The sequence below is a fragment of the Heliangelus exortis genome, chromosome 1, assembly GCF_036169615.1.
Source record: "Heliangelus exortis chromosome 1, bHelExo1.hap1, whole genome shotgun sequence".
Taxonomy (NCBI): Eukaryota; Metazoa; Chordata; class Aves; order Apodiformes; family Trochilidae; genus Heliangelus; species Heliangelus exortis.
In genome coordinates this window covers 121462172-121476821 of record NC_092422.1, presented here as the reverse complement: position 1 = coordinate 121476821, position 14650 = coordinate 121462172, and the positions used below count along the sequence as shown (strand labels likewise).

The window sequence follows — 14650 nt, the reverse complement described above, 5'->3', positions numbered from 1 at the left end:
CCTTCTGTTTCTAGGGAGAGCACTTCAAAGTGGCCACCATTCTCCAGCACCCCTTCCATGCCTGCCCCAGCATCAGGGCTGGAGAAATGGAGGAGTTGCAGGAGACAAGGATGTTTAATTACAGAGCATCCCTGGAAACCAGCAACAGCAGCAGCACTGTGGCCAGGAGGGGAGGCAGCAGGGCTGTAAATAGAAATTGCGGAGGCAGCCGCGGGGAACAGTGAGGGAGGCTTCTGTGCCTGTATCTCTTGTCTTCCCCCCTTCCGCTCAGCTTCTCTCACCTCTCCTGGCCACCTTGGCTTCCAGCACAAACTGGCATGTGACAAGCAGCCCCAAAGCATAGCTGGGAGGCAGCAGCTCGGAAGCCGAAACAGCCATTCCAGATGGAGAAGTGGGTGTGCCAGGCCCCAGCAGCCTCCCCTCCATCAGGGGCCACCTCCCACGGAAATGCATGAGGATGGTCAAAGGACCACTTTATTCAGTAAGAAGACCAAAGTAAGATGGATATGGGGCCAAATCACCCTATGTACATACCCACAGAGGAGGTTGTGGGATGCCAGATGTCTAAGACCCAGTCCCACCAGGGTCTGCCCAGGGTGAGGGTCCACTCATCACACCGTGACTTCTCCATTATAGACTCTTCCACAGCAGCAAGAGATCTGCTTTCAGTATTTTGCAAAGGTTTATTTAAAAATGTTGAAACTAACATCCCACAAGAATTGAATATTTCACCACGAGAAGAGAAATCCTACAAAAATATATATCACAGCACACAAGGGGAGGGAAGGGGGAAGAGCGAGACTGAGCAGAGAAGCAGGAGGGAAGACAGAAGGGAAAGATGGGAGCTGCAGCAGAACGAGAACAAATGGCAAAGGGAGAACAAGAGAGGAGTGGGGAGAGCAAAACAGCAGGAGAGGAGGAATAACCAGGAGGGAGACCATGATACAGAACAGGAGTGGGGAGTGGGAAAACAGTGGGAAAGGGGAAACAACAGGAAAAAGGAGTAGAGAGCTGGCAGTTGGTGAAGGAAGGAGGCCCCCCCTCTGTGGTCTTGCCAAGGTAGAGCCAGGGCTATAGTGAGATATCAGAACGGGTGCATCTGGGGAGCTGGAGTTTGGCCCAGGGCTTTTGTACTGTAGAATTTGGCTCAAAGGCTGTGCCATGGTTTGTCAGAGTGAGAATCCAGAAATACAGTTTAATTTAAAACAGTCTGAAGTGATCGTGTTTGAGAACTTGAGGGAGAAGAACAACCTGCTCCTTTCCAAGCATTTTTTCTTACTGGGAAAGGGAGTGGAGAATGCGGGGACCAGATCTGCAAGGGCACTTAGGTGCCATTCAGGAAGAGGTAGATAGCCCTCTCTGAAGCTGTAGGATGCTTGGCTGGATGTGAGTCCCTGTAAACCAGACCAGAGGAGTGCTGTGGAAGTGCACACTGGAGATCTGCTCCCCTGCCCATCAGTCACAATCAGCCAGATGGGAAAGCCCAAGCAGGATTTGCCCTTGAGGTCATGCTACACCACGCTGCTGAGTAAACAGTGGGAGACTCCAGTTCCTGCTCTGAAACAATACAAGGTGGAGGGAAGAGATTCTCTCTCAGACCCTCCCTCCTCCCCACCATGCTCAGAGGGACCACCCTTGCATTAACAAAGCCAGGACCTTCCAGGAGCTCAGCAGAGACACAGCTCCTTCAATTCACCCAGCCCGCCTGGACATTCACTTTTAATTGTATGGAAACATTGGGTAAGCTCAACCCAAGGTTATGAATATTTTCATTCATTATCCCAGCACACATTTCCTCCTGTAATATTTCCACTGGAAGAAATTAATCCAGATCTTTCTCCTCCAGTCACCTAGAAGACTGGGAAACCTGACTGGCTGTAACGGAGAAGGTGCTGACTTCTGGGTGCTGTTGACCCATCTGAGTAAATACCAGCTTAGGCCAGGGAGGAGACTGCAGGCATGCTCTGGCTTCAGTTTGTGTAGGAGAAGATGGTTTATAAGGCTCCAGACATGGAGTAAACAGATCCAGTAAGACTATTTATTGACTGGAAGAAGGCTGTATGTCCACAACTGTTTTGAATATTTTGTTTCAGCAGCAAAATGTAGCAATGAAAGGCTGGGCAGAACAATGAAGTTGTTTCCTGTTTTGTGTGAGAGAGTGAATGACTGTGGGCACAGTGGGTAAAAAAATTGGTCTTGGAAAAGATGTTCAGCATATCCAAGCTTCTGTCATTGTACAAGTTTTCTCTACTGCATTCCCCAGCTTTCCCCTTGCCACAGCATCTGTGAAATCAGTTACTCCCTGGAGACACTTTTAACAGAAACAGAGACATATTAAAGGGAGGAAAAGAAAAAAAACCAACAAACCAACAAAACATTTAAGTTGGATTTGTTTGCAGAGTTTACAAAAGCCTGGCCAGTAGAGAGCAGGGCTTCTCCTCATCAAATGTTGGAAAATGTCTTCCCTACACCTCTTTTCTCCATGCAGTGTGTGGAAAGGGAAAGTCCAAGGACAGCCCTTGAAGTGGTAGAGTATAAACTCTGGCCTCGTTTCAACAAGCACTATTGATCAAAGAGCAATCTAATTAATCTGGCCTGGAAGATTACTTAAACCAGTTCAAGGCATTATACTGTAAACTGCCAGCAACAAGCAATGCAGACTCCTGCAGACTGCCTGCAGAAGACCCTCCCCAGCGTTGAAGTGCCAGCGAGAGTGGGAGCAGCCCTGAGCTGCCCTCAGATGGTGGCGCCCACAGGGAATGAGGCAGCAGGCAGGAACAGCCACTTGCCCCCTTCTCTGTTCCATCCATTCACAGCTTGAACTTTCACCAAAGCCCTGAAAGAAGCTTGGATAAGGGAATGCCTCAGTAATACACCGATCTATGCTAAAGCAATAATATCCCCTGCTGAAAGTGAAACTCAGCCTGTGCTTAGACTACAGATCTCCAGAGTCTTTTTCCACCTACATCTTTCAGCCATTCTGTGCTTTTAATAAGGCAGTAATTTTATTTGACCTGTCATTTTCTCCAAATCTCTACTGTTTTTTTCTAAAGCTTATTGCAATTTACACTCTCATTTAAACGTCCTTCATGGTGAGTCAGATGGGACACAAGATCACCTAATAGTTCAGCTGGGTGAATGGGCAGCACCTGGCCTCACATGACACTCCCTGTGCTTTGTCCTATGGAGAATAGGCTTTTATGGCAGAGACAAAGGAAGAAAGGGACACTTCCTTTTCTCCAAGATGACTTTTGTCAGAGACCTTGTATGGCACATTAGAACCTTCAAATTGTAGGTGAGTTTCTTGCCTCTGGCTGCATCACTGCGGCAGCTGAAGGTGTTTGTACAATATAGAGTCAACCTTACCTAAATCTGCTCTATTTGAGCTCAGTGGCTCTCAATTGTGGGGTCTGTGAATTACTCTGACGGTGTCCATGAAAGCCAACGGAGAGCAACTACGCCCATTAAGCTGAAATTGACCATTTCACACTTCCTCAGAGTGACACCCATGGGCCCACAAATAGGAAGAAGTTGAGATGCACTGATCTTGCTCACACATGTAACTGGCTATGTGGCTGCCTGCCTTACGGACCACCACAGCTACAAGTACATTCTCAGGCAACCAGTTTGCACCAGTACCTGTGCCATAGCTTTTGGTTCCCAGCCAGCTGGGGCAATACACTCACAACAGTTGGCACTCCAGAAATTCCCTCTCTTGTGCCCCTGGTGAACATTGCCTCGTGGGTCTCCAGTCACCTTGCATTCCAGGAGAGGCCTACCAGCAGCACATGGCAACCCTCCAAATCTTCCTGAGGTCAACTGTAAATGGCTCTTTGTCATCCCAGGCACAGAGAGTGCTGCTTGTTATCTGTGGCATGAGTGTCTGAAAGCAATTTCCTACCTCAGCCCAGCAAAACTCAAGTTCCCCACACATGCCATGCTTTAGCTACTTCAGCAGTGTCCCAGTGTATAGGATGCTTGCTAAATAACATGATGGGCAGAGGGTTTCACCTCAGATTTTCTGAAGAACATCATGGTAGACTGATGTTCTTCACTAAACCCTGGATGAAGGAGACTGAGAGGGTGGAGAGGGACAGCAAGGAGGTTTCTAAGAGACCAAAACATTTGGAAACCAGAAGGAACCTTTTCCAGCTTTAACTAGCAAGAGAAGTGGCAGGAGGAGGAAATATGAGAAAAAAGCTGGGGATGGAGAGGCGAAGGAAGATACAAGATGAAGAGAAAAAAACCCAGAGTGTTAAGCAGAACAAAAATTGAAAGAAGCATCTTCCATCTGGGGGTGGGTGGGTAATGTTTCCTTCAAGAAAATGGATTGCTGAGGCAGCGGCAGGTGCTGTGTGAGCCTCTGCTGCCCAAGCTTCACCCAACTTTGGGACCACTGGGAGGACCAAGGCCTCAGGAGCAGAAGGACTTCTAAGTCCTGCCTCAGGGTAGACTGAGCCTCAGGGGGCAATCCTGCAGCCACTGAACTCCAGACGTTCACTTCAAAGTACACAACATGGAAAGGGACACACAGAGGGGTTAGGGCCCATGGGGACAGGGGTATGCCTTTTCACCTCGCCTGTCCCCGATGTCAGGCATGCATTGGTGAGAGAGTCGTGGAAATCCAAGTGTGTGTGTGTGTGTATGTGTGTGTATGTGTCTGCGTGTGTGCTGGGAGAGGGGCTGGAGGGGGTCAAGATTTCACACCACCACCAGCTGTCTTCCCCTCCACCATCTGCTCTCTCATCACCCTGTCTTGCGGGGGCAGGAGGGGTCCCCAACCTTCCTTCAACGGGAAGGTGAGGGGGCCCAGCTCGTCCATTTGCCCAGGCACATCCTGGTGGAGATAGTTAATAACGGTGGTGGTGGGCCGTGGCACAAGGAGGTCATTTTTTTCCTGGGGTAGCAGAGGCAGTGGGAGTCTGTGCTTGCCGACTGTAACAGCAGGGTAGGGAGAGCCAGCTCTGCTTCTCCTGTGAGCATCACAGGTTCACCAGTGGGATTCTGGGGGAAAAGGGAATTGGAAATTAATTAGCAATGGCCCCTCATGCCACTCCACCACCTGTGCTGAGTGATTGGTACCTTTGCCCTGCCTCAGCCCACCAGTCCCTCTGTCCCCCACCATCACCTCTTGTCCCAGCTCACTGGCCACTCACCGGTTGAGCTGGAAGGCTGTGCTCTTCCCATGACCCCCCAGTTTCTCCACACCCTCATGGCCATGCCTGGATTCCTCTGCCTCAGGCGTGGGGGCCAAGGAGTCACTATAGGGCCCCAGGATGCTGACGGTGGTAGGGGAGAGGTCTGTGAGGGGCTGCTGGCTCTCCTGCTGCCTCGCACTGCTCTGCTGCCCCGAGTGACGCCGTCGTTTCTGATTACGGTCCCAGCTTTGGAGAGAGACAAAGGGTGAGACAAAGAGTGCTCCTTCAGACAAGCGCCAGAACTTGATGACAGGGGGGTTTATGAGACCCTGCTATGCTCAGCATTAGAGCCCAGCGTGACCACATGCCAAACCTCCAAAGGGCTTCCAGCACCAGATCCGCACTCTTGGGACAAATGAGTCCCAAGCCCACAGTCCTCCTTCCCACCCACCTGCAGACACCGCCATGGTGACAGACTTCATCGGCCTAAACCCCACTCACCAGAACTTGAAAATTATCCCAGTGGCAACCAGGACAATGATAATGGAGATGGTGATGGTGACATACAGCTGTGGATCCACACCTGTGAGACAAAAGGGGGGAGAGGGAGGTGTGACGACCACCCCCAGTAGTCCCTGGAGAGCAGCAGCGCAAGGAGAGGTTTCTGTTAGGACCCTTGTAAGTACTGAAGAATCAGCTGCTCCTGCAGGGACGGGGGTGAAAAAAACAAAGGACAGATTTACCTTCCCCCCGGGGCCCAAACAAGAAGGGCCGCAGGGTGGCCGGGGTCTCCCGTAGGTTGAGCCCCGCGTTGTGCAGGAGTGAGTGGGAGTTGGGCTGCGCCGTTGCCATCCCATGCGGCGAGACGAAGGTGTATCCCAGCGGCGGGAAGCCTGGGTTGGCTGAGTTGGTGTCCCCTCCATCCTCATCCGACACTGTGGGGCCCCACACGATGGCCCAGGGGTACTGGGAGGAGGGCATGCCGTCCTCAAACCCGGAGGGGGTGGCGGGGCGGGCTCCCAGCGCCTGGCGCCTCAGCCGCACGACGTGCCGCAGCTCTGTCCCCCGCAGCTCTGCCCCCCGCAGCTCTGTCCCCCGCAGCTCTGCCCCCCGGGCTGCCAGGGCACGCTGGCGTGGCAGGGCCGAGCGAGAATCCCTGTCCGGCAGCGAGGTCCTGTCCCAGATGCAAATGGACCGTGGAGCCGAGGGGCTCCGACGTGCGCAAAGAGGCCGAGTGGCTGCCGGGCCCCGAGAGCGAAGAGACCAGACGCCGGGAGGAGGGACGGCCGAGACCAGAAGGAGGAGATGCCAGAGCTGCAGGGAGTGGACGCAGGAGAGGAGTGGAGGCATCCTGCTGTGGGGTTGGGGGGAGGAAGAAGAGAGCCTTATCTGAAACGTCCCCTCCTGCTTAAAGACCAAGCCTGGAGCAGCCGGGAGCAGCCCGCCACCCACGCTGCCTTCATCTTCAAGCTCTGCACCTACCAGGCACGGGGCTCCATCTCGGGTGAAACGGCGTCTTTGCTCAGTGAGGATCCTGTCTCATCTTCTTCACTGGGAACCAAAAGGGAAAGGTGTCACCGTGTCTTCACCCAGTGGTGACCGCAGCGTGTTCTGCCCTGGGCGAGCTCCTGGCCCTGGTGGGCAGTTCAGTGGAGCTTCCGGGCACCCACACGTTCACCTGTGCCTGCTTTCATGCCCCCCCATGCCTGTGTTCTCTCCAGCATGGAGGTACATCACCCCTTGACCCCAGAAGCACACAGAAACACTTGCTTTACCACATGCAGATGAGAGCATGGACCAGTCTCTGGAGCACACGTGCAGAGGCACATGCACAGCTTCCCTGGGGACTCTCCTGTTTGAGGGCCAAGGGGGGGGGGGATTCAGCATCTTTGTTTGCTTATCACTGGAACAAGTTGGAATCTTAATTCCTGTGCTTATTTATAGTGTAGAGCATGTAATCCATTTATTAAAGAAGAGCCTCTTCATTGTGTGCCAGTGTGAGGGAGTGAGAGGGGAAGCACAAGCGTGATAAACCAAGACGACTGAGAGAGTGAATCAGTGAGAAAAGTCCAGCCTCACTAAAGAATTTAAGAGCAAAAGTATGCCTATCAAATATTTAGTATTTTCTTTCCTCTTAGCTAACACAGAATTACCTTTCCACATTCCTTGTCCTAGTGTCCTCTGTGCTGTCCCATTCCTCCCCTCCCTTCTCCTTCTCTCCTCTTACTTTCCTCTTAGCTAACATGGAATTACCTTCCTACACTCCTCGTCCTAGTGTCATCTGTGCTCCCATCCCTCCATGTCTCTGCTCTTCCTCCCCTTTCTCTCCCACCTCCCATGGTGAAACAGCCCTAGAAAGCATCAGTGGCACAGAGCAAGGGCTCATCACCCTGGCTGGATCACTGCACCAGCCACACATCACCCTCTGGCTGGCACAGGGTTCTTTTCATCCTGTCTGCCCCTTCCCTTGGCTGGGCACAGTGCAGAGCCAGCCCTTTCCTGGTGAGCTGTTCTATGCTTGACCCAGGATCCTCTCCGCATTAAAGACTGCATGCACACACAAAGAGAAAAAAATAATTCAAGATATTCAGCTGAAGCATGAATGCCAACAACTCACGGTCATGCCCTTCTGTGGCTGTTAAGATGGAGGAACAGGGATGCTTGGCTGAGGGAGTCAAGGCAGGGCCCAACCCTGTACCTCCAGCCCCGAGCCAGCTGTGTTGCTCCTCCTGGCTCCCCAGGGGTTCCTGCCATCTCCTCCTGCTCAACCCATGCCCTGAACTGAAGCTGCAGCCCCTCCTGATGGAGGGAAGAGCCCTGTGCTTGTTGTGGGTAAGGGGATTTATGCCCCAGATATACACCTGAGGAGAAGGGCTGGGAGGAAGGGCACCCAAAAGTGAGCAGCTGTCTAGATCCTGCTGCATTAACTAGGGATATTTTTAGTTTCCTTCTGTTAAATATTTAAACAAAGTTCACAGAAAAAAAGGAATCGTTGGCTAATGTGCCCTGCCCTCCCTCTGGGGCAAGATCAGTCTCTGGAGGGATCCTGAGATGAAGATGAGGAGAAAAGAGACGCTATTCTCAGCATTTCTTTGTACTTCACTCCTGAACTTCTAAGCCTTGGAGGGGACTCAGTATTAAAATGCAGCTCTGCAGAGAGGCAGCAGAACAGAGTAAGTTACTTCTGAAGCCAGAGGCTGGCAAGATCTTGGCCATCTGGATTACGATCACGATAGTGTGGAAGATCAGTTCTGGCAACACAAATTGATGACAGAATTTCTTTTGGGCTTTGGGAAGGCAGGGAATTCCAAGCAGAGAACCTCCTTATGTGAGTTCCCGAGATAGAGGACACATAAAAAGGCCAACGTGGTTTCAAGGTGGCCTGGAGTGCCCAGGGCTGTGCCTAGGACTGACCATGAGACAGTAGTTTCCTGGGGTAAAGGGCCTGCTCTGCCTGTGACATGGCATTCTTACTTAGAGTTCTGGTCTTTGGAGGCTCTTTTGCATCTGGCAGTAGGAGATGTGAAGCTGGACAGTGCCACCCTAGGAGCAGAGATCTTCTCCAGGTGCAGGTAGATTCTGTGCCAGTCCCATGGGGGAGTGTGGTATGTTAGGGGTGCACATCTAACTGGTAGCACTCTTCCTGACACAGGTGGCTCTATGAGCAGAAATATGCCTGGGTGCAGGTGCACCGTGTGGTGGGTCACTGAGTGCACTGTGCTCTTCTCACTTGGTGAGATGTCTTCATTATAAGACCTCACTGTACTTCTTGCCTAAGACTGTGAGCTCCAGCAACAACACCCCGGGCAATGGAATCCCAGGGTTGGCAATCCTGAATTGCTTTCACACCTGGTAGTCTGAATTTCAGCCCTACAGAGCAGGTAATGTCTGTAACTGGAGCTGAGGGGAAGGAGTGAGCCCCAGCACTGTCCCCTCACATACACATAATGCTGTGGAAGTGGCAGCTTGGACATCAGGGGTAAGCCTTTGACCTGAGACACTGCTGTGCACAGGTCCTGCTGCCAACAGTGAAAAGTAGATGACTTCCAGTGCCTCTACCCCAAAGGTGACTCCAGGTGAGTGCAGGAATGAGGCAATGTCAGTCATCCTCAGTAAACATATTCTGGTTTGCTAATCATATCATGGCTGGAGACACACTGTGTCTCACACCAGCACACTCAGGAGTGGTTGTGGAGAAGCTGGGAAAAGCATAGAAATGTCTTCCACAGCATGAATGCTGTGAGAGCAAAAGAAGGTTTGAAGTGGAAACACCAGCCAATGAGGGCTGGACTCCACTGTGCATGGAGAGCTGATGTTCAAAACAGAGCGTGGATGTCCCTGTGGTTTATTGACAAGGCAGTAGATAGAGTATGTTTAGGGCACTCTACAGTTAGCCACCAGCAGTGGGGATTGTGCCCTGGGCACAGCCCCTGCTGTGTTGGAGGGCAAGTGTAACAAACACCTTCCATTCAGCTCTGTATGCAGCTCCAGGTGTGGATGCTGAATAAACTGGTAGGTCTTCAGTGAGGAAGACTGCACATATGAATCCAAGTGTCAACACACCTTACACTCCCCAAAAGGCCTTTGTGTGACAGAGAAAAGAGACTGGATTTCTGTACCAGTACCACATGGCATGGCTCTTGCTTTCAGATCTGTTTTTCTGGTCTAATTGTGATAAAAACAGACAGGGCCACTCCCAGGGTCCGAAGATGGACCTGTGTAATTTCACGCTAGGTACAGAGCCTTCATCGCAGTGTTCCAGTCCTGTGATGACAGTGTGAATGACAAAGCTATTTCCCCAGGGCACTTCATCGAGCTCAGTTTGTGAATCTTAGTGCTTAAAAGCTGTGAGTAAGAATCACACTGCTCTTTGCTAGTGCATATGGACCACACTACTGGTTCAGACCAGAGATCCCTGTAGCTAATCTACTAGGAGCTGCTCCCATTGCCTTTGCAGGAATGAAGCACGAATCCTGCTGCCATTCCCCAGCATCAGGGACCCAGCTGTGCTTCCTCCCTCTTTGTAAGTCTCCCACAGCCTGGACCCACTGCTGCTGGGACGTGAGAGAGTAAATCTTCATAGCCATGCCCCAAAGCACGTACCCAGGTTCACCATGGGGGCTGGGAATTTACACCATAACTAATGGCTAGGAGCAAATCCTGCTGCACTCCTGCTCTGAGCAAGGGAGCACAGACTAAATCCTGAATTTGATACCCTGATCTCCAGAGTGCAGATGCTACCGTGGAAAGCCTTAGAATTCGCTGCCAATAACTCCTTGTCCATGTCTGGGAGTCTTGTATACTGTGGTCCCAAAGATAAATCCTATCCAAGTATAAAAGCTGTCACAGGAATAAAAGAGCCAAGGTGTCAGCTGTGTGCAGGCAATACCCCTGCTGTAGCTCCCTCGCATCAAATGCAATCTGTAACCTTCTGTTACAAAATGCTGAAGTTTGACAAATTCAAACGAGGAACAATGCTATTAATAAAGAGGGTCACAGACTAGCACAATTCACCTAGGCAGGTGGTGTATTCACTACTGCCTGGAGCCTTTGCATGGCCGTATTTCTAAAAGAGACGGAACAGCTCAATCAGAAGTTATGGGCTTTACTCAGGAAATTAAATCGGTGAAATTCTCTGCCCTGTGCTCTGCTGTAGGTCAGACTCCATGATCAAAATGGTCCCTCTGGCCTTAAAATCTGAGAATCTCACAGCTTTCTTGATGCCTAGCTGAGATCAACTCTGACTGAGGAGCAATCGGATGAAGCACATGCAAGCTGTGTTACTGAGAAGCGGGTAGAGTCTCCTTCCATCCGGGGATGGGGAAAGAGTTGCACCCAATTCTGTCTGGCTCTGTTGGCAGCTGATGATCTATCTGTAGTTTTGTAACATCTCAAGCTTGACTGCTGTGATACTGTGCCTCTAGGAATGAAGCTGTCTGCTCTTAGAGCACTCCAGCTAGTTCAGAATGCAGCAGTCTGTTTGCTCGGAGACTCAAGCTGCCGGTAATGCATCACTGTGCCCCTCTGCACCCCACATTGTCTCGCCTGTGAGCACAGAGTCCAGTTCAAGGTCTCCAAGCCAACATTCAAAGCCCAGCATGGGACAGGCCCCAGTGACCTAAGCAATCAATCACCTCTCCTTATGCAGCGATGACCTCACATGACGGATATATTCCACTGGAACAATGAAATTGCCAACCAGTTTGGGAAGAGGGGGAAGGGATGGAAGAAGGGGAAAAAGGCTCATGACCCCGAGGAACAGAACATTCACAGGAGCTGTTCCAAGATTATGAAACTTACTACCAGCTGAAATAACGTTTGCTATTAGCAACTCCACAGCACTGAGAGCTCCATGCAAATCCTTTCTTGCCTCTGCTTCCCCACGGCAACGATCCCACTTAAAACAGCGATAAAAATCAAAACAATCCTGAGGAGGACCCAGCCCTCCTCACAGAGAAAGAATGATAGGTTTTTAAGTCCTAGCCAGCATTAAGGGCTACAGTGACAGCTACCGATATGAGACTGTGATCTGGGACTGTGGAACCACACACTGAGCAGAGTTTAAGCACTGGAAACGAGACCCCACACCTATATTTTTCTCAGTAGCCATGAACATCCCAAAGTTCATGGTCCAAGAGGCAGAGATGTAGTCATTACAGGTTTGGTCACAGGAAACAAGAACCCCAGTGCTGGTGAAAAGGGGTTATATATACATCTTGCTGTATTTGGCTGTGTGGGCACAGGGAAAGGGAGGAATTCCAGAGTAGCTGCCCCAGGGATGTAATTCTGCTGCACTCGGAGGAGTTTTAGCAGCCAGGAGCATGAATCCAAATGCTGGTACACTTGGATGGGAGATGGACAAGTCCATATGAGGAAGGGGTTGCATTGTGCATGGGGCCAGGGGTGACAGCTTGCAGAATGGGCTGTATTTGGGGGCTGGCAGTCAGAATGCAGTGGCTCACATCAGGCTGATGTGATGTGTCTGAGGCTGAGAGGGCTGGTGGCAGCGCCCAGGAGGATCCAGCAGGACCGCAGAGGGGCTGACACTGCTCACCCCGTGTTAGTGCAGGTCCTGCAGCGTTCAGTGGCTGCCGGGGGAAGTTCCTGTGCTAAGGTACCAGGGAGAGCGTTTCCGAGCTGCATACGGAAATCCTCCCAAGCTGGGGAAGAATCCGGGGCTGGAAGGGTGATGGTGCATTTGGACATTTCGGTAGCTAGGGAATGGGCATGTGAAGCCCATCAGTGGTCCTCTGAGCTTAAGTCTCCCTGCATTTGGGAGCTGTGAGTGTGGCCCCAATCCAAGCAGCACTCTAGGATGCCGGTCCCCTGCCATCTAGTGCCTGCCTGCAGTACATGTCATGAGTTTGCCAGTCTTCTGCCTCCCAGTTCCCTACTGTTCCCGGGCATCCGAGTGCTTCGGGTGCTGGGTCTCCACAGCTGAATTGCTCTCTCTTGAATGGTGCACCCTTGGCCAGGCAGGAGGAAGGACTGACCCCTCCGTTTCCTTTCTCCAGCTGCGCCAATTTGGCTGAAGTCGCCTTCCTCAGCGCAGGCTCCAGTGCTCCAGTACAACAGGTCTGCGATGGAGCCCAGAGCTGGAGGGCAAGAGGCAGCGATGCCTCGGCTGTGCCCCCTCCCTCCCAGCCCCTTGGGCATCCCCTGCCCCAGACTGAAAGAGAAGGAGCGGGGGAAAAGGAGAGAGACGGCTAGGAGGAGACAGAGCACCTAGATGGGGAGAGGGGAAAGAAAAAGGGGGAGAAAGGACACTGGGAAGGAGACGGGGAGAGATGACTTAGAGACGGACACGCATCCCTCCCTGCCCCTCTCCCCTGCAGCCCCGTCCCCACCCCGTTCCCCAACCCCAGGCTGAAAGGATGAACTTACCTTGCGGGGAGACGAGTGGGGAGCAGTCGGAGTGGCGGAACAGAGGGCTGGGGGAGCACAGCTGCTGCTGCCGGTGCCTCTCATGGCCAGGACGAAGGAAGGAGAGGAGGAAGAAGGTTTGATAAGATTGAGCCCTGGCTGGGGGAGAGGGAGTGAGAGATGCCTTGAAATAAACAGCTGCCGAGGACTGGTCCAGCCCCTCTTCCTCTCTCTCCGTTTCTCTCTCTCTCGCTCACTGCCTCCCGTTAACCCCATGGCTGCTGGCACCGGCGCGTCCGGCACCGCCGCCCCCGCAGCAGCCCGAGGGGCGCGCCGAGGGACCCGGGCGGGGGAAGCGGCCGGGCGGGGGGCACCGCCCTCCCCTGCCCCAGCAAGCCCCCTGCCCCGGCGGCTGCCTGTGAAGGCTCCTCCCGCTCCCGCTCCTGCCCGCCTGCGCTGCGCTCCCGCAGCCCCTCTCCCGCCGCCCGCCGGACCTTCCCCCCGCCGCCCGCCGCCTCCCCGCCGCCGCTGCCCGCTCCGCTCGGCGGCTCCGCTCCGCTCCCCCGTCTCGTCGGTTATTTCGGGATCTTCACAGGAAGCGATTAGGTTGCCATGGAGAGAGGTGTCTCCAAGGGACCCGTCGCTCCAGCTCTGGCGATTGCCACCCCCAGACGGGTCCGTCGTTGGGGGCGGAGGCCCCCCGGGATCCCTCTCCCCCGGGCCACCCCCCGGGCTCACCCCCGCCGCCGCCGCCCCCCGCCTCTCCGCCCCGCAGCAGTCCCCTCGGGGAGATGCCACTCCTCGGCCGCCCCTCGCCACCGCGTCTCTCCCGCCCCCCGTTCCCGCATCCATCACCCCCGAGATTCGGGTCCCGGGCCCCCCCTGCGCGCCGCGGTACCGGGCGAGGGGAGGCAGTCGGGTGTCCCCGGCGGGGTGCAGCCCCTGCTGGGTGGCGGGATCCAGTCGAACCTCACGGGCAGAACAGAGCGGCCCACGCATGGGCTGGGTGGAACAGACGGGTACTGTAGAAGCAGTGGAGAGGTGTCCAAGGTAGGTTTTGGGAGAGCACCCCAGTCGTATGAACGGGTCCCCAAGCGCGTTTTTTCCAGGGACTGATGGGATGCCTCTGGAAATGGTAGGAGTGTGACAGCAAAATGAAAGATAGAAGCTGATGTGCCTTTGAGGGGCTGGGTGTTTTACAGGAAAAATCTTCCTCCACCATCAAGTACGAAACAGAAAGCACAGTCCAAATCAGAAGGGAGCATCTGAGCAACCAACGGGCAGAAGAAGAAAGTCAATGACAGAAAGACAGTTTCCACTCCAGGGTCTGAAACATGAGGAAGCAAGAAAGCAGTTTCCTCAGATCCTCAGAAACAATCAAACTTTTCATCATAAAGTGATGAGGAAAGGCTGTCACTGACCCAAGGAAAAAGCAAAAAGATCAGAGACAGTACTCATCTCTAAAGCAACCTGCCACTGCATCAGGAATGGACACAGATGACAGAAAAACACGAGCACGGCAGGATGCCCAGAACTGGTCTTGCCAACTTTGGACAGGCACCTGAAGGGGCTGAGTCCACTGTCAGGTGAGCTTCTGCACCAATGAACCAGGCTGACCTTATCTTTCCTCTGTCAGGAGGTTTGAGTTT

General features: G+C 53.1%; 1 protein-coding gene across 2 annotated transcripts; it reads right to left on the bottom strand.

The window, feature by feature from the left end:
* Positions 1 to 663: 663 nt before the first annotated feature.
* PIANP (PILR alpha associated neural protein) lies at positions 664 to 14081 on the bottom strand. 2 transcript variants are annotated; one of them, XM_071763670.1, is made up of 7 exons: positions 13900 to 14081; positions 13023 to 13160; positions 6621 to 6689; positions 5882 to 6492; positions 5640 to 5721; positions 5157 to 5384; positions 664 to 5004 (listed from the first exon to the last, which is right to left on the bottom strand). In XM_071763670.1, the coding sequence occupies exons 3-7, from the start codon at positions 6635 to 6637 to the stop codon at positions 4983 to 4985; spliced, it is 960 nt and encodes a 319-aa protein (XP_071619771.1). In that variant the 5' UTR covers positions 6638 to 6689; positions 13023 to 13160; positions 13900 to 14081; the 3' UTR covers positions 664 to 4982. The 2 variants fall into 2 exon arrangements, with proteins under 2 accessions (XP_071619771.1, XP_071619782.1); XM_071763681.1 differs by lacking the exon at positions 13900 to 14081 and having other exon boundaries at positions 4852 to 5004; positions 5882 to 6489; positions 13023 to 13138.
* Between the last annotated feature and the right edge of the window lie 569 nt (positions 14082 to 14650).

Bases quoted from the DNA above. Each gene is read 5' to 3' on its own strand.
- PIANP (XM_071763670.1), bottom strand. The intron at 5,722-5,881 runs GTAAATCTGTCC...TTTGTCTCACAG, and splicing joins GTTTGGGCCCCGGGGGGAAG to GTGTGGATCCACAGCTGTAT. The intron at 5,005-5,156 runs GTGAGTGGCCAG...CTTTTCCCCCAG, and splicing joins ACAGCCTTCCAGCTCAACCG to AATCCCACTGGTGAACCTGT.